The sequence below is a fragment of the Propithecus coquereli genome, unplaced genomic scaffold (assembly GCF_000956105.1).
Source record: "Propithecus coquereli isolate 6110/MARCELLA unplaced genomic scaffold, Pcoq_1.0 Scaffold14, whole genome shotgun sequence".
Lineage (NCBI taxonomy): Eukaryota > Metazoa > Chordata > Mammalia > Primates > Indriidae > Propithecus > Propithecus coquereli.
In genome coordinates, this window is record NW_012138302.1 from 6,011,919 (window position 1) to 6,031,170 (window position 19,252).

Sequence of the window (19,252 nt, forward strand, 5' to 3'; positions counted from 1 at the left end):
GGTCTCATCAATGTACATTGGTTTGGCAGGAAAAAATACAACTGCTGATCACAAAAAAAAAAAAAAGAAGAAAATTATTTTTCTTTTAGGGCTACTGAACACACTACTTTTTCACTTTTAAGTGAATACCTCTTTACATGCTCTCAGTTTGGGTTTTGACTCAACCACTCCCTCTGGCCAAGCGTAACAACTACCCTACAACCTCCTTCATTCAAGTATTTCAGCTATTTTTACCTGGTAATTGAAATATTAAAATGTCTCAATAGTCACTGCTCTTTCATATCAGTGGACTACAGTGTAAATCAAGTTGTTAGAAGCTCAAGGAAATGTTACAGTTTAAAAAGTTCATATTTTAGGGGAAAATATGAAAAATAATAAACTAAGAGTGAAGAAAGTTCTAGTCTCTGCAACCAGTTTGCTATCTAAACTTGAACACATCACTTAACTTCTCTATATTTTTTCTGTTTTATAAAGACAATCCAGTTCCTAACTATTTTGAGGGCAAAATGAGATAAACTTATATTGAAAAGTGGGTTAACAAATCAGGGTTAACAAGTATTTATTAACTCCTACATGCTAGGTACTGAGGATCACCACGGTTTGTTTCACTACAATTCAGGCTCCAATGAATCACGTAAGACCATTCGGCTGTGTTACCACCTGATGAATACTATTGATACCACCAAATAGCAAAGTTCTCAGCCAGATGAAACTGCCTTGAAAGCCACCTGCAGCCTATTTCATCAGGAATGAACATCTGGCTAAAGTGGTCAGTTCCAAGATGGCATCAGTTTCTAATCTTCTCATGGTAGTGGAGAAGGCAGATAGAATCCAGTTTAGACTTGGTTAGAACCAACTAGAGATGACAGCACACCAGAAGTCCACAGACCTTGAACAGATTCTCTAGATAAAGTGGTTCACAACTTCTCACATTCCACCAATAACTCTACTTAAGAACCCATATCAAAACCCCACCTTTATTTTAGGGATTCATATGTTACTGATATACCACAGTATTGTTACTATTAGAAACAAGTGTGCCTCCAAAATTAATTAAGAAAAGCCAGTATACCAGCTAGAAAACTTCCATGTATCATGTGTTAAAAACAACTGCCCTAGATTTTTAGAATTAGCTCAATCTAGCCTGAGGATATATGTTCCACCTATATACACAGGCACTATGATATGGAATTAATGCCTCATATAAGGAACAAACTGTTATTAATCATAAAAAATAGATCTAGACCAGGGGTGAAGAACCTGCGACCTTAAGGCCACATGTAGCCTTCTAGGTCCTTAAGTGCAACCTTTTGACTGAATCCAAATTTTACAGAACAAATCCTTTTATTTTTATTAATACATTTTTGTTTGTATTTTATATTTTCATTTTATTTCATTTTATTTAAAATGTACGTATTTAAAACACCAAAGAATACAATAAATTTCAATGAAATAATCCTCCCAGATTGACCGGCACAATTAGAACATTAGTAAGCCATAAGGGCTAAATTGATGCTGCTACACTCATGATTTAATTCTAACTTCCCCCGCCTGACTGGCACCTGTTTTCAGCTTTTTTTTTTTTTTTTTGAGACAAACAGTCTCACTCCATTGCCCTGAGTACAGTGCCGTGGAATCAGCCTAGCTCACAGCAACCTAAAACTCCTGGGCTCAAGTGCTCCTCCTGTCTCAGCCTCCTGAGTAGCTGGGACCACAGGCGCACACCACAACACCTGGCTAATTTTGTATTTTCAGTAGAGATAGGGTGTCACTCTTGCTCAGGCTGGTCTCAAACTCCTGAGCCCAAGCAATCCTCCTGCCTAGGCCTCCCAGAGTGCTAGGATTACAGGCATGAGCCATCATACTCGGCGACAGTATTTTTTAATTCTGTCTGCTTAGCAGCCCATCATGTCAAAGAAGACCAAAAGAATGCTGAAGGAAGAAAATAGATTTTTTAATGAGGACTGGGAATTGCAATATTATGTTGTTTCTGCTAAACATAAGATGATCTGCTTGCTTTGTGACACTGCAATATCAACATTAAAGAAATTCAATGTTCATCAGCATTATAACACTTGTAAGGACCACAGATATTTTAAATTAGAGGGAGAGACACAAAAGGTTTATTGCAGAAATTAAAAGATAAAAAGCAAAAGCAAAGACAATTCTTTCAAGCAGCAATAAGACCGGAAATAATGCCACTGAAGCAACTTATAAAGTAGCTTATATACTTGGGGGGAAAAGGGGAAGCCATTCAGTGATGTAGAAATTGTGGAAGAATGCATTGTCAAAGTTGTAGAATGCTTAGACCCTGATAATGTTTCAAAGTATAAACAATGCCTCTTTCAAGGGGGACCATAACTGATCAGCAGCATGAATTAGTCTTTGACTTAACAGAACAACTTCATGCAATACTTCAAAAGGAAAATATATGTTACTCAATTGCTTTGGATGAACTAACTGATACTACTCACTCAGCGCAGGTTTTATACTTCATTCAGATCATAACAGGACATCTTCTTTGCTATGAAGAGTTACTCGCTTTGTTCACTCTTGTAAACAGAACACAGGGAATAGATATCTTCAACAACTTTCAAGATAAATGTCATCAAGTTGGATTGAATTTGATAAATTTAGTGAGTGTATGTACAGTGACCCTTCCATGACAGGAAAATATCTGCTTATTGCACAGATAAAAAAAAGTATTAACAGATCCAGATGCTCTCATTTCTTTTCATTATATCTTGCATCAGCAAAATCTCTCTGCTAAAGCTACTATTTTAAGTGACACTTTGCAACAAGTTATAAGTATTGTTAACTATATTTGTGCAAATACAACAGGGCATCATCAGTTTCATAACATGCTAAAGTTGAACAATGAGGTATTCAGTGTGGATTTGCCATATCATTCTAAAGTGTGTTGGCTGTTCTAGGGACAGGCGTTAGCCAAAATTTTTATCTCTGCAACGCTAGGCAGTTAAATTTTATGAAGAACAGAATCAGCAATGTGAATTATTGAAAGAAGATTTCTATAGGAATGAAGCATTTCTGTGTGATTCATGTCAAATCAAAACAACTTGAGTATTTCTTTGCAAGGTAAAACTAAGTCTATACGTAATATGTGGCAAAAAAAATCCAAGCATTTTGAAAAAAAGCTATCTTTTTTCAAAACACTTGAAAAGGAAATTTCAGATGAACATTTTCCCCAGTTAGCAAAGGTCACTGATGAGCAGGATGATATATGCGAATCATTTAAAGAATACGCAGCTATAATAGACTTATTAATTGGAGAATACAATGAAAGGTTCACTGACTTGGAGAATCATGACATCACACTCAAATTAGCATTTCAGCCTTACCTAGTTGATATCATCAAGGCACCTAAAAAACTACACATGGAATTGATTGAGCTCTCAGTAGATGACATTTTAAATTCATTGTTTGATACTAAGAAAGATCCAACTGAAACATGGAAAAACACAGTAGAATACCCATGCCTTCGGCAACATGCCCGAAAAATGCTTTCTTTTCAACCACTTATTGCTGCAAATCTATATTCTCCTACCTAACCCAAATCAAGATGCCCTTAAGGTTACAAATGACTGATACCTGTCTAGACTGGGATCAACTGAAACTGCGACCTCCATGCTGCAACCAAATATTCAAATGCTTTCCAACAAAAAGCAGACACAACAAAGTCATTAAAAGGTTAGTTAACTTTAAAATTAACAAATAGTTTCATTTTTTGAAATTATTAAGTACATAGCATTAATAGATTTTTACAAAATAATGTACCTTTCTCAATATATCTAATTGAAGTTTCTTGAATGTGGCCTTATTTGATTATAGCTAAATTAATGTGGCCTTCCAACATGAAAAGGTTCCCCACCCCGATCTAGACTTTATTTTAACATTACTATATCCCATAACACAAAGAAGAATTCCATTTCTGGACTTGAAAAGAGACTATTACAAAACAAAGAATTTTATATAAAACTATGAAAATAATACAAAAACTATCATCTTAATCAGAAACTAAGTATTTCAAAGATATTTTATCACAACTAAATGTCTTGGTGCCCAAAACAAGATAACATAACTAGACAGGTCCTATTGGTGCAAGAATAAAACCTGTCTCAAATAGACAGATTTTTAACAGGTTAATACAAAGAAAACAAAATTAGAATTCACCCCATAATACCATCTTCATTATTTCTGTCTAGATAAATAATCTAACTGACATCATGGTGGCAGAGGAAACAAATTATGAGGTAATACAGCAGTAATAGAAAGTTTATTTCAATAATTAATTTGATATTGTTTAATGTTAGTTTTATGAATAAAGATATATTTTTAATTACAAACAAAAATAATGGAACTATAACCATATTATTACAGATTATGATTATTGCTGCATCTGTGTCTCCTTGATTAGCCACAAGGATCTAAAAAGGCTTTTCATTCCATCACAGAAACACTGCTCTTCAACTCACATCTGATCTTGTAATACTGAAATTTAAAATCTCTAATGTCAAACTTTACAATGTACAACTATAAAATCATCACTGCTCATTTAATATAAAAAAAGACTGCAAACCTTCTGTATTTTTCATATTAGCCAGTATTGCCTTTAAAAAAGCAGGCGTTTATTTCATACCTTTACAAACTCTAAGTAGTCAGTGTTGGTTCTTTCTCCACCAAGTCTAACAGGAACTAGAATAATAACAGCTTTGTCATCTGCATTATCAGAGGTCATAGAAGCGCTCTGTTTATCAATTACATCAGAATTGTAAACTGAGAAAAACATAATGAATATGTATTAAATTTTTAAAAAGTGATTTTCAGAAATATTTTTACCCTAATCCCGCCTCCCCGCCCCCCACCAGTCATCTGATCTCTAACAACATTATTAAGGTCTCAACAAGTTAAAAATACCTCTCTCATTTATGTATTCGATAGATATTTATTGAGTAGCTAATACATGGCACTGGGGCTTCAGCAGCAGTAGGCAAAACAAAATTATTCCTGTCCTCCTTGAGCACATACTCTAATAGGGAGAAACAGAAAATAAATAAGTAAAATATAAGATATGTGAGATGGTGACGGGCATTTTTGAAGAAAAACAAAGGAAGAATGGTAGATAGAAAATGCTGAAGGGGAAGGCAATTTAAAATAAGGTGGTCAGAGAAGGTCTTACTATGAAAAAGCAACATTTGAGTCAGGACTAAAAGAAAGTAAAAAACCATGTAATGCAGATACCTGGGGGAAAAGCATTCCAGGTAGAAAGATCATAAAGTACAAATGTCCTCAGGCAGAAGCATAAATAGCATGTTCCAGAACAAGAGGCCAGTGCCTTTGTAGGGAAGTAAGCAAGGGGTACAGTAGTAGGACATGAGATTAGGAGATAAAGTTTCAGATTAAAGGAGAATGAGGACAGATTGTGTGAACTCTTGAAAGCTAGTTTTTGAGTGAGAGGGGAAGCCACTGAAGAGATTTTTTAGGAATGTCCCAATCTGACTTACTTTAACAGTCTGGTTCTTGTGTTGATAATAGATTGCAAAGGGCAAGGGCTGAAGAACAATTAGAAAGCCACTGCAGTTACTCAGCAAGAGATGATGGTGGCTTGAACAAAGGCAATAATTGTGAAGACAGGGAATGGTCATGGGATGGTCATGTTGAGGTGATAAAAAGTGATCAGTTCATATACTTGAAGATAAGGTAAGGACTCACTATTAAGTGCAGGCCCGTGAGAGAAAAAATTGAGTCATCAGTGATGTGAAGGGTTTTGGTGTAAGCAAATGGTAAGACAGTTGCCATTTACAAAGACAGGGAAGATTGGAAGAGGGGAATATTAATATATAGGAGGGAGAATTGAAAATCGGTTTTAGACATGATAAGTTTGACATGTGTGTTAGACAGGTTAAGTAGAGAGGTTGAACAGACAGGGACATGTCAGACTGGAGTTTGGAAAGAGGACCAGGATGGACCTATAAGTTTGGGAGTTGCACACAAATGGTACTGTAAAGCCAAGAGACTGGGTGAATTCAAATTAGCATAGACAGAAAAAGAGATGAAGTCTAAAGACTGAGCACCAAAACACCAACACTTTTAGAGATCGAGGAGATGAGGAAAAAACAGCAAAAGAGACTATGAAGGAATGGACAAAGAAGTAAAAGGAAAATGTGCAGAGAGTGCTCTGAAAATCAAGTAAACAAAATGTTACAAAGAGAAGGAGGAAGAGGTCAAATGTGTCAACTGCTGCTGACATATTATGTGATGTGAGGACTAAGAAGTGACCACTGGGTTTAGGAAGATTAAATAATTGATAAGAATACTTTTGGTAGAGTGGTAGGTATGACAGCCTAAGTGCAGTAGTTTAATACAAAATAGGAGGATTTGGTGGAAGCAAATACAAACAAAATTTTATTTTGTTTTGTTCAAAATAGTTTTATTCAAAACATACTTTACACCCACAATTCCTGTCAGTTTAAACAAACTCTTCTGACCTTCCCAGAAGAGCTGAATAGGAAATTTTGCCACTTTTGTCTCAGTCCTTTCCTTTAAATTCCTTTCCTTTAATTTCCTTCGAATTTAGACTGAGCTATCAAATTCTGTTCACCCTTATTCTGTTCTTCCTTATCTCCCATAGTCAGTCTAAATCTGCAGTCCGTGGCCTGTTAAGAACTGGGCCACATACAGCAGGAGGTGAGCAGTGGGTGAGCCAGTGAAGCTTCATCTGTATTTACAACCGCTCCTCATTGCTCCCATCACCACCTGAGCTCCACCTTCTGTCAGATCAATGGCAGCATTAGATTCTGCATTATGGTGAGTTGTATAATTATTTCATTATATATTACAATGTAATAATAATAGAAATAAAGTACATAATATATATAATGCACTTGAATCATTCCAAAACCATCCTGCACAATTTTTCCTTTCCGTGGAAAAACTGTCTTCCATGAAACTGGTCCCTGGTGCCAAAAAGATTGGGGACTGCAGGTCTAAACCAAAACTACAAAAATTACATAATAGTTCTCCCTTATCAGGATATGGATGGTATTATTACTCTTCATCTTCATTCAATTCACATTTATTGAGGACTGGCTATCTATTAAAGTGCTCTATGCTAGGGAGGTATGAAAGAAAAGAAATAAGATCCTGACTGTAAAGAGTATCTAGTTCAATCACTCTGGTATTTTTCCTCCACTCCCAATATATGCAAGGGCTATAACGTACTCCAACTCTGTAACAGAGGCTCACTGCAACAGTGATTCTTGACCGAATGATTCGGATACCTTTCCTCTACTCTGCCACCTTAACAATTCTTAATCTACATGGAGAAACAGGTAATTACAAGCTGATAACACAAGTGAATTACAAGTACAATATTTAATAGAAGAATTTCCAAAATGTTACAGAGCACAGAAGAAAAATAAACTAATTCTGTCTATTGAGAGTTAGGAAAGACCTCACCAAAGGCATATCCTTTGAGTGTGTTCCTGAAAAATGAATAAGAGTTAACAAGAGGCATTATAGTAATAAGGGGCATTCCAAGCAGAGGCAATTCTATGCTCAAAGGCATGCGTAACAACAACATGTCCAAGGAATGGCCTAAAGGTTGACAGTACTTTAGGGTATTGGATATAGAAGATAGTGTTGAGAGGAGATGCTGGAAATGTAGGTTGAGACAAATTGTGAAGGACTTCATGTGTTTCATATGGCAAGATAACTTGAGACTAGAGTTAATAGACAGTTATTGGTTTTTAAATAAAGGAACATGATCAATTTCTTTTGATCAGATGGATCAAAAAGGGAAGAAAGACACACAGGGAAATCAAGTTAAAGTCCAAGTTAGACATAAAGGTCTAATCTAAATTAATGAGAGTGGAGAACAGAGAACAGGTTTCAGGAACATTTTTTAAAGTATAAATGGTAAGCTTTTGTTGATTGGCTAGATATAAGGAATGAAAAAGCAGTCAAGAATGAGTGGGTTCTACCTTGCGTATGCATGTAGGCATGCCACTATTAGTCAAGAAAAAACAGAAAGAGCCCAGCATGATAGCTTGCGCCTGTAATCCTAGCACTTTGGGAGACCAAGGTAGGAGGATCATTTGAAGCCAGGAGTTTGAGATCAGCCTTAGCAACATAGCGAGACCTCATCTCCCAAAAAAAAAAAAAAAGATGACGACGACGATGAAGAAAGAAAAAAGGATGTGAGGCCAGAGTGAAATGATAAGTTCAGTTTTAAACATGCTGAATTTGAAGTGTTTGTAGATCATTTAAGTGGAGATATCTGAAGGGTGGTAGAATAGAGCAGTTACCTCATGGCTCAAGCAGGACTAGAAATGTAGTTTTAAAAGTCCTAGTGTATAATATACAGTCCTAAGTATTTAAAGCCATGGAAATAGATGCAATTACAAAAGAAGAAAATACAGAATAAGAAAAGGAGAAAATAAATGGAAAATTAAACTTTTAAAAACACCAATGAAGGCGGAAAGGAAAAAATCATAGAATCTGGTTTCATTTAATTCCTAATACCACAGTCCATCAAAACTACACTAATATAAATTCTCCCTTTAGAAGATATGATAAAAACATGAATAACAAAAATTTTAAGAACTACTTCAAATTACACAAACCACTTATATACAAGGAACTTTGTGTTGTCTGTTGTTTAATTAAGGAACTCTATGTAACAATTAAAGATCAATAAAAACACAAAAGGCAAATTCATAAATTTATTTAATGATTACTTGTTTAAGTACATCCTTAGGCTTAATTAGAAATTAATTAATTAGTAAATTTTACTTGCAAGACTTCCTACCTGAAAAACAAACATAGAAACTGCAAAACTTATATACGCATCTGAAAATTTACAACTTTCATTTTCATATGGCTATAATTATGGCTATCAGCCTTTCTTTAAGAGGAAATTAACCTGAACAAAAGGCCAAACAAAAACGCATATGTATGGTAACCATTCCTTCTACACTACAAACACTAGCTGGTTATCAGAGTAAGCGTAAACATTTTGCAGATACCCTTATATTAAACATGATTGAAGTATATGTAACTTTTCTAAAACAGTAACATATCTTATCCACTTATAAAATAGCATTTCTATAAAAAATAAACTTAACATGAGATAGCTTATTTGAAGGTACTTTTATTTTATTAAGAAATTATGGTTTCTATTTATCCCCAACAAAATTTCAAAATTACTACAGATTGAGCATCCCTAATCCCAAAATCCAAAATTCGAAACCCAAAATGCTCCAAAATCTGAAACTTTTTGAGCACCAACATAATGTCACAAGTGGAAAATTCCATACCTTACCTCATGTGACAGGTCCCAGTCAAAACAGAGTCAAAACTTTGTTTCATGTAAAGAATTATTTAAAACATACTATAAAATTACCTTCAGGCTATGTGTTTAACATATACATGAAACATAAATGAATTTCATGTTTATAATCTGGACAATAGCTGCATCATTATTAGATGATTTACTGAAGCATTAGTGAGAAACATATTCAGTTCCTTACAAGATAAACAAGAACTTTCTTTCCTTAAAACACATCCACCAATGAAATGGTACCTGGCACACATAAATTTTCCTATCTCTTTTAAAGTAGTCATTTGAAATGCTAGAATTTTCTTTGAGAATTTATTTTAATATTGCAACTAATAATTCCTAGCATATATTCAATCAAAAATATTTAATAAGTGCCTATTACATGTAGGATGCTATGTAGGAACAAAAATGTGTAAGACTTGGTCCCTATCTTTACAGTCATTTACAGTATAACTGGGAAGATAAGCTAAACACATACGAAAAGTATGACCAGATAAAACATAAAAATTAGAATTATACACATTCTTACCTGTACAATCTTGTGCAACATAAATAGTTATTCCTTGTAAATCAGGATGTCTTGCTTCTTCAACTGCTTTTCTAAGAAGATAACAAGCATCATCTTTCAAAATCCTAATCCATCTTTCAAATCCTAATAGCATTTCCTATGGGTAACTAAAGATTTATTTTAAGAGGGGAAAAAAGCCATCATTTTCCTGACTTTCCTATTTAACCTATTCTGTTGTCAAAAACTATAATCCAAATGGTATCAGAAATCAGGTTAAATTTTTCAAAGTTGAATATTACATTAAATTACTCAAAAAACATTAAAACATAAGTTACAAAATATATTTTAAAAAGTCCTGGATATAAAGCTGTAATCCCCTCACCCTCAAAAAGAAGGATTTCTCTCAATCACTCACCTGGCTATATCAAACATTTTCTAGTCAGTGGCATGACAATGGGCTTCAAAGTCTGCTTCATATTAACTTACATTACTAACTAGGAGTGAATTAACTATGTTTGTCCTCAGGTACACTTATGAAGGTTTTCATTCTTTAAACAACAGCATGGCTTTTTTTCCTTCACCTAAAAACCTGTATGACCTGAACAAATAAATTTCCTAATTTCAAGTCTTGAAATTCTATAAGTAAAACTGCAAATTGAAAACTATTTCTGCATATAATATGGTGCACACAATGTAAAAAAAAAAATCACAATAACAATATCTGTAAAAGGAAATTATGCAAATTGTGGAAATACAAATAATTTTATTTAACATATCATTATATATTGTTTAACTTAAAATGCCTTATTATTCATGTTCCTATGTGTTTATTATAGAAAAGGGATTGGCAAACTATGGCCCATAGGCCAGATACAACCTGTGGCCTGTTTTTGTACCATCTGTAAGCTAAAAACTTTTCTGACAGTTTTAAGAAACTGAAGGAAAAAGAAAAGAAGAAAAATGGGAAACAGAAACCTTATAAGGCCTTCAAAGCCTGAAATATTTAGTATTTGTCACTCTACAGAAAAAGTTTGCCTTTACCCTGAGGTAGAGAACATCTTGAAGGCTAGAAACTATGCTTTTATGATTATACTTTTATAAATGTCATACCAAACTGGAATTGATATTATCATTAACAATCCAATTAATAACATTAGGTAAATACTTTTTCAGTTGTACACATCTGGCCTATACAATATAAAACCATGTTATTATTGTATAAAAAGGCTTTGTGATAATTTCAAATTTATATGTGATTTTTAAGTGGAGTACATTTACCATATGATACTTAGATATTTTAATGATTTAGTTTATAATAATAATAGGACAGATGAGATAATTTTTTTTAAAACTTAAGTAATGTCCAAATAAATGGCACATAAAAAGCTGAGGTATAGTGAAATTTGACTTTCGACTTTTTTCTAACTACCCTGAATGTCACACTTTACTTTTACTGCAATTATATTAACAGTCCCGTACATTCACAATTCACAAGAATTTGATGTGTGCAAAGAAATGCTAAAAACACCAATTTTAGCTCTTGACATTTCATTATACTTTCAGCACTTTACAGCCCCCAGGTTATACTACTAAAAAAAAAAAAAACTATAATGTTATGCATGTTCCAAGGCTGAAAGAGATGTTAGTTTTGAGAACGTTTCAATAAGGTCTTCTAATGAAAACCTGGCTAGAAAGAGATCTGGGATATCCGTACCTATGAGCAAGAGAAGAAAACTTTGTAGATAAATTAAATGTAACTAGAGTCACAATATGTCTTCTTTTTTACCTATTAGTGAATAAAAGCTCCTTTATGAACATTCTCATACAGTTAGACTTTAAAAGTTCCAATTATATACATGTATTGCAAAAATCAGTATCTCTGGCCCTGAGGACCTCTGTCAAAAGATGAAAGATTTTAAAACAATTTTACCTTAAAATGTGAGCAACCACAGCTGGTCCATACCAATCTCCAGCTTTTTTCCCAGATTTCTTTCCATATTCTATCAGTTGATGTAAGCCAAAGTAAGCCAAGGGGGAATCGCCAAACCAAGAGATGATTTTCCTGTGATAAATTTCATTTCGCATTTCACAATCATCAGAATATTTTCCGATTGTTTCCTTCAGAGAAATTGTTGGGGTTTTGAGTTCTCTTTCCCCTGAAAGCGATGCTTCAAATGATGCAGTAAATTTTTTTACAGTGTGGGAAGTCCATGATTCAGAGTCTGAATTTTCAATATTCAAAGCATCAGGCCAGGTCCAAGCTATAGTAGTTCCAAAGCAAGGTGTTCAGATCTTTTAAATAGTTAGACTTTAATAATTCTACTAAAATAAGTATGTAGCATTTAAAACCATATGAGTTACTAAACTAAGATAGTAGTAAACTCAGGAAAAGGCAAATATGTACAAACAGAAAGTAGATTAACGGTTGCTCATAGAGAGGTATCAAGAATGGCTGCTAATGGGTATACGGTTTCTTTGGGCGACGATGAAAAAATTCTAAAATGAGATTATGATAATGGTCGGAGAAGTCTGTAAATATACTAAGAACCACTTTAAATGAGTGAACTTATAGCATTTAGATATAGTATATAGATAATTTAATAAAGCTGCTTAAAAAAACAAAGGTATGAGCACAGAAAATATGTCAACATATCAATGATGTTTATATCTGTGTGGTAATAGTATACCTGGACTTTTCTATAGTCTAAAATGGAAATATATCACACATAATCAGGGGGAAAAAATTACAAAAATAAAAGACAAAAGAAAAGAAAAAATAGTAAACTAGGGTACAAATGAACAATTCTGTAAGGTACTCCTTTTTTTTTCTTTTCTTAGATAGCACTTAGATGGAATAAAGATTTTTGTATTCCATTATCAGACATCCAGTCTGACTACCTAAAGACAAAATAAATATATTTACTAACAGTTATAGTACTCATGAGAGGGTACCTTCAGAAAGTGGATTTTGTTTTGATTATATGTTAAAATAAAAGTCTGACCATGAAGATTTTAAATTTTTTTCAAAATATTTTTTCTGTATATTCCTTAAGAATAACTTAATCATTATAGAGTAATATCAATTCTCTAACAAATGAAGAGTTAATAAATGAAGTCATAAAAGATCAAAGATCTCAAAAAATCAAATATTAATACATCCATTACTTCACTGTTTTTAATAACAAAACATTTGCCAAACATGCATGTAATTCTAAATTGACAAAATACGTCATAGATTCAGACACCTAGTCAGGACTGAAAAATATTACAATCCTGGCCCATGATTGCACAGGACTACAAATAAATCATCCCAGAAAACCAGTTTAAAAATTATTTTTCCTTGCATTTTTCACACCATTCTTCAATAAACATTCTCCCTAAATAATCTCATCAATAACCTCTATAGAAGGGTTACTAAATATTTGCCATGCATTACAGGGATATTTTCTAATACTTCAAAAAATTTGATAATACTTAGTAATAATCAGATATGATACCCTATAATGGTAAAGTCCTCCTACAAATGTACATATTATAAAAAAATGGACTATTGGAAAGGTGGCACATTAGAAAAAAAAGATATATGTATGTTAGGTATCAATGACATTTTTGAGGGTCTAAAAGACAAACACAATGACCTTATTGAGAATATGCCTAATCTATTCAATATAATTGATTATAATCATATTTATAAAGATAAAAATAATTTTAAACCATTATTGACATGTAGGGAGAAAATTTTAAAAAACAGCTTAAGATTTAAAAAATACTATTTCCAAAAGTCACTGCTATTGACCTGCCCAGGACTTACTGAAATGAAGATAATCCAGAGTTCAACCAAAAGAAAAGCAATAACAAAAACAAAATCCAAAGGGTACTAAAAATTGAACTAGCTTAATTCATGGTGGTAACTAAGAATAACAGGTATATTTAACCTGTGTTTTTGAAAGATGAATTGTGAAAGTTTACATATAATATAAATCATATCTGGCCCAGGTCAATAAAAATGTAATAAGCTAAATTATTTACAACTTTAGAATACATCAGAGTCAAGAAACTAACCTTGGGAAATTTTATGCAGTTTTACAAGCTGGAGTTCAAATTGAAAAACAACAAAAACAAAACATTTTATTTACCTCTACCAAGAAAGTGTAGTACGAGTCCTTGGGCCAACAGCATCTGGCCAGTTCTCAATGTACAGCCCCAACCACAGTCTGTTGTTAAAGCTGAGCCTTCTATTTGAGGAAATTCTTCTCTGTAGGTCAGCCATATTCTAGAAATGAAATCTTTACGAAATTCTTCTACATTTCCCGCAATTACATGATCTTCTATTGTACATCCTGATCTTGGAGGTAACATTTTATTTTCATCTACAAAATAAACATATAAACTATCATCTAAAGATAACTAAAGAAATGTCCATAATGATAATACATTACCATTATTGTCTTAAGATATGGAGTATGTCACAATCTTTCTAATCCTTCTTTTCTAATTTAAAAGGAAGATAAATTTTATACTGTCTAATCAAGTTGTTATGAAAATCAAATGAGATTTTTTTTCATGTTTCTTGGCCACTAGTCTATCTTCTTTTGAAAAGTTTCTGTTCATGTCCTTTGAAATGCTCAACATCTCTAATCATCAGGGAAATGCAAATCGCAACCACAATGAGATATCATCACTTAACTCCACTGAGAACGACTTTTATCAAAAAGTCCCAAAACAACAAATGTTACTGTGAATGTGGAGAGATAAGAACACTCATACACTGCTGGTGGGACTGCAAACTAGTACAAACTCTATGGAAAGTAGTATTGAGATACCTCAAAAAACTAAAAGTAGATCTACCATTTGATCCAGCAATCCCACTACTGGGTATCTACCCAAAGAAAAAAAAAGACATTCTATAAAAAAAGACATCTGTATTCGAATGTTTAAAGCAGCACAATTCACAACTGCAAAGATGTGGAAACAACCCAAGCGTCCATCAATACTTGAGTGGATTAATAAAATGTGGTATATGTATACCATGCAATACTACTCAGCCATAAAAAAAATGATGAACTACCTATTGTATTATCCTGGGTGGAACTGGAGACCATTCTTCCAAGTGAAGTATCACAAGAATGGAAAAACAAACACCACATGTACTCACCATTAAATTCATACTAATCGATCAACACTAATGTGCACATATGGGAAGTAACATTCATAGGGTATTGGGCAGGTGGGAGGGGAGAAGGAGACGGGTAAATCCACACCTAAGGGATGCGGTGCGCGCTGTGTGGGGGATGAGCACATTTGTCGGGTGGTGCAAAGGCAATTTATGTAACCAAAGCATTTGTACCCCCATAACACTCAAACAAACAAACAAACAAACAAAATAGATGGATGCACTAACGACATATAAAAACTGAATAAAGTTCAGAATATTATGTACAGTTAAAAAAAGAGATAATGGGAGAATTACAAGTACAGATCATAAGCAAAAAGCAGTACAATCTTTCTTAAATATTTTTGTTTATGTAGTTATGTTTGGCCTAGTCAATGCTAATTCATACAAATATTAGCTGAAAATATCAGAAAACCCAATTAACAACAGCTTATATATCAATATTGTTCATTTACTTATAAAACAAAAAGACTAAAGGACTGGCTTTGTTTAAGCTTTTCAAATACTTGGACCCCGATAATCTTTCTTCCTAGTATATAGTCAATTATTAGTATTTCACATTGTGCATTTAAAATATGAATATGGGTTAGGTTTCCATAAACATGACTTTTTAATGACGTTGTTAAATTCCTTTATATTTTGCTAATTATTTGCCCTTCTATTCACTTCTGTAAATAGAAATTACAACATACTCTATTTCCAATAACTCTATTTTCAATAAATTTTAAGAAAAAAAAGAAAGAAAATCAAATCAATGAGAATGAATGCTAAAATGTTTTTTTTTTTTTTTTGAGACAGAGTCTCACTCTCTTGCCCGGGCTAGAGTGCCATGGCGTCAGCCTAGCTCACAGCAACCTCAAACTCCTGGGCTCAAGCCATCCTCCTGCCTCAGCCTCCCAGGTAGCTGGGACTACAGGCATGTGCCACCATGCCTGGCTAATTTTTTCTATTTTTAGTTGTTTGGCCAATTTCTTTCTACTTTTAGTAGAGACGGGGTCTCGCTCTTGCTCAGGCTGGTCTCAAACTCCTGAGCTCAAACGATCCGCCCCCCCTCGGCCTCCCAGAGAGCTAGGATTACAGGCATGAGCCACCGCGCCCGGCCTAAAATGTTTTATACACTGTAGAGGTAACTAATATAAGGTATTATCAGTAATACTGTTGTTAATAATAATATCTTATATCCTATACATAATCAACTCTTTGATGAAGAGATAGTATAAAAACATATTTTCTTTTTACTTCATCTGGCTCAGCATATACATATTAGAGCTCTCTGAATGTGATCTGCAAATAAAATGCCATGATTTGTCAATATGTGAAAATGTATATAATCACATAAGCTAGTTCTTAAAATCAAATAAGCTATGCATACTGTATTGTCATGAATATTCATATGCAAATTATAAAATCAAAACTAACAAGCTAAAGAGTAAGTTAAATATACTTATCCTTTTATGTTCAAACATAATTTTTTAAAACCTGTTGCCACTCACATCTATCATTTTTAAAAGGCTTTGCCAAGTGGCTGAAATTTTTCAGATTTTTAAGACAGACATGAATTCCAAGCAGAATAAAATGAAATTTACACCATAATTCAACTATGACACTAACTACTTCAAGTTAGCACAGACCCCACAGGTTAAGAGCTCAGTCCCATAAGACTAACCTCTACTTCAGATGCCAATCATAAGAAGAGGATTTCAGGTTACTCACACTTCCATCCAACTTGGATACAAATCAATGGTTCCCACTACCTACTCTTCAGGTTCAATAATTTGTTATAATGGCTCACACAACTCAGAGAAACACTTATATTTTCCACTTTATTATAAAGAATATGATAAAGCAGCAGTCCCCAACCTTTTTGGCACCAGGGACGGTTTCATGGAACACAATTTTTCCACAGATGGGGGTGAGGAAGTATGGAGCCAAAGGTTGGGAGGAAGTAGGGAGGAGGCGGAGCTCAGGCTTTGATTTGCAGCCCTTTTTTCCTAACAGGCCACAGACAGGTACTGGGCAGAAGCCCAGGGGTGGGGGCTACAGTGATAAAGGATACAGATGAAGAGCTATATAAAGCAAGGTCCAGAAGAGTCACAAGTACAGGAGCCTTTGTCCCCATGGAGTTGAGGTGTGTTATCCTTCTAGCAGGTGGAAATGTTCACCAACCCAAAAGCTCTCCCAAAGCTGGACTTCAGGGATTTTTAGGGAGGCATCATCACCTGGGCATGATCAATTATTAACTCAATCTCCAGTTCCTCTCCCTTCCCCAGAGGATTGGGGGTAGGGCTCAAAGTTCCAAGCTTCTAATCATGACTGTTCTTTCTGGTGAATAGATCCATCCAGGCACCCACCAAGAGTCACCTCATTAGAACAAAAGATGCATTCTAATCACCCAGGAAATTCCAATGGATTTAGGAGCTCTTATAAGACATTTCTGTCACTCAGGAAATTACAAGAATTTTAGGAACTCTGTGTTAGGAACTGAGATCAAAGACTAAACACTAGAACAAAAGATGCTACTAGATCCCTATCACTCAGGAGATTACAAGGGTTTTAGGAGCTCTGTGTCAGGAACTGGGGGCAAAAACCAATATATATATTTCTTATCATTTCACAAGCATATGTTTGGTTATGATTGTCATGTGCTCATTCTGGGCATGATCAATGTCCTAGCCAGCATATTCTCAACAAATGATTATTGAAAATAATTAACTGAAATTTGGTATTTTGTTGCTCAAAAATCTAGGAGAATAATAATAATTGTGATTAAGAACCCAGCTAGGGACCCCATCCCCTACTGCTCTGAAAATGTAGTAAACTTGCTTAAACTAAAAATTATAGGTCACGCAGAAGTCCAACGCTAGCCCCAAGATTTTTGCTAATTCTCCATGGCTTAAGTTTTCATGGTCCTACCTGCTTCTAGCTCCTGCAATGATAATGTTATCTTTTTTCATTCCAGATGCCAAATTCGACCCTTTTCCAAAAAAAAAACTCCTCTTATGTCAAACATTTCATGAACTTAACTGACTTTACAGAAGATCAGGGGATGTTAACAAGGAAACCTCTCAATGGATGTACAGGCAGCCCCCTCTCACCTTTTTGGCTCTCTCTCCTTTATTATTCCCTCGCTCCACACCTTTCCCCTTTCCTACTCCCTTCCCCCACTCCTAGTCAAGAACAGAAGAGTCTTCTACTTGACTCATTGATAGCTGCTATAGCATTTACTTTTAATCTCTTGAATTTTAAAAGTATTTCTTCCAAAAAATATATAATGCTATCCCTAAAAGGAATTCAAATGATAACATTTTTTCAAATTCCCTATATCATGAATAATGTCATTTAGAATGTTTATATGTACCACACACATCGCTAAATACCTATGAAATAGGTATCATTAATACTTAGGGAGATCAACAATTAAAAAGCAAAAAGAACCAAAATTTAAACCCAGACATGTCTGACCCCAAAGCCCATACTCCTAACCATAGTGCTGTGGCTATCCTCTGTCTGTAAAAAAAATGACCTAAGTCTCCAGCATAGTAGTCAAGATCCTCCTCCATAATTTGATTCTTTTCAGAATTATCTCCCACCCTAGCTAAACTGGACATCTCTCTGCTTCCTAAATATGCCCTCTAATGTCTCACTACTATTGCTTTCGTTATGCTATTCTATTTACCAAAAATGCATCCATTCATTAGGACTTCCTACTCATCCTTCAAGATTGTTGTAAGGATTCAGTGAGTTAACACATGTAAATTACTTAGAATACTGCCTGTCACAGTATTAAATGCTTGATAAATGTTAGCTGTTAGTATCATAAGCCATTTAGAGGTTTTAGAAAATTGCTCAGCCTGGGCAACATTGTGAGACCTACAAAAAAATTTTTAAAAAATTAGCCAGGTGTGAAGGCACTTGTAGTCCTAGCTACTTGGGAGGCTGAGGCAAGAGAATTGCTTGAGCCCAGGAGTTGGTGGTTGCAGTGAGCTGTGATCATACTACTGCACACCATGGAGCCTGGGCGACAGAATGAGACTCTGTCTCAAAAAAAAAAAAAAAAAAAGAAAATTGCTAATAAATGATATACCAAAATAGGTCAACCAAAAATGAATGAAAGCCTTGATATTAACATACTCTCACACGCATTTTCTCTCTCTCTCTCTCTCACACACACACAACCAAGCAAAGATGTATATTAAAAAGAATGCCAGTATGA

At 34.3% G+C, this 19,252-nt stretch overlaps 1 protein-coding gene across 3 annotated transcripts in view; it reads right to left on the reverse strand.

The window, feature by feature from the left end:
• ATG4C (autophagy related 4C, cysteine peptidase) overlaps window positions 1-19,252 on the reverse strand; it is a 104,235-nt gene that overhangs the window by 62,271 nt on the left and 22,712 nt on the right. For all 3 annotated transcript variants that reach the window (XM_012639501.1, XM_012639502.1, XM_012639503.1), the window contains exons 4-7: window positions 14,003-14,236; window positions 11,797-12,127; window positions 9,888-9,958; window positions 4,658-4,794 (exon numbers count right to left, since the gene is read on the reverse strand). In XM_012639501.1, coding sequence (XP_012494955.1) covers window positions 4,658-4,794; window positions 9,888-9,958; window positions 11,797-12,127; window positions 14,003-14,236 — 773 coding nt within the window. The remainder of the gene's footprint in view (window positions 1-4,657; window positions 4,795-9,887; window positions 9,959-11,796; window positions 12,128-14,002; window positions 14,237-19,252) is intronic.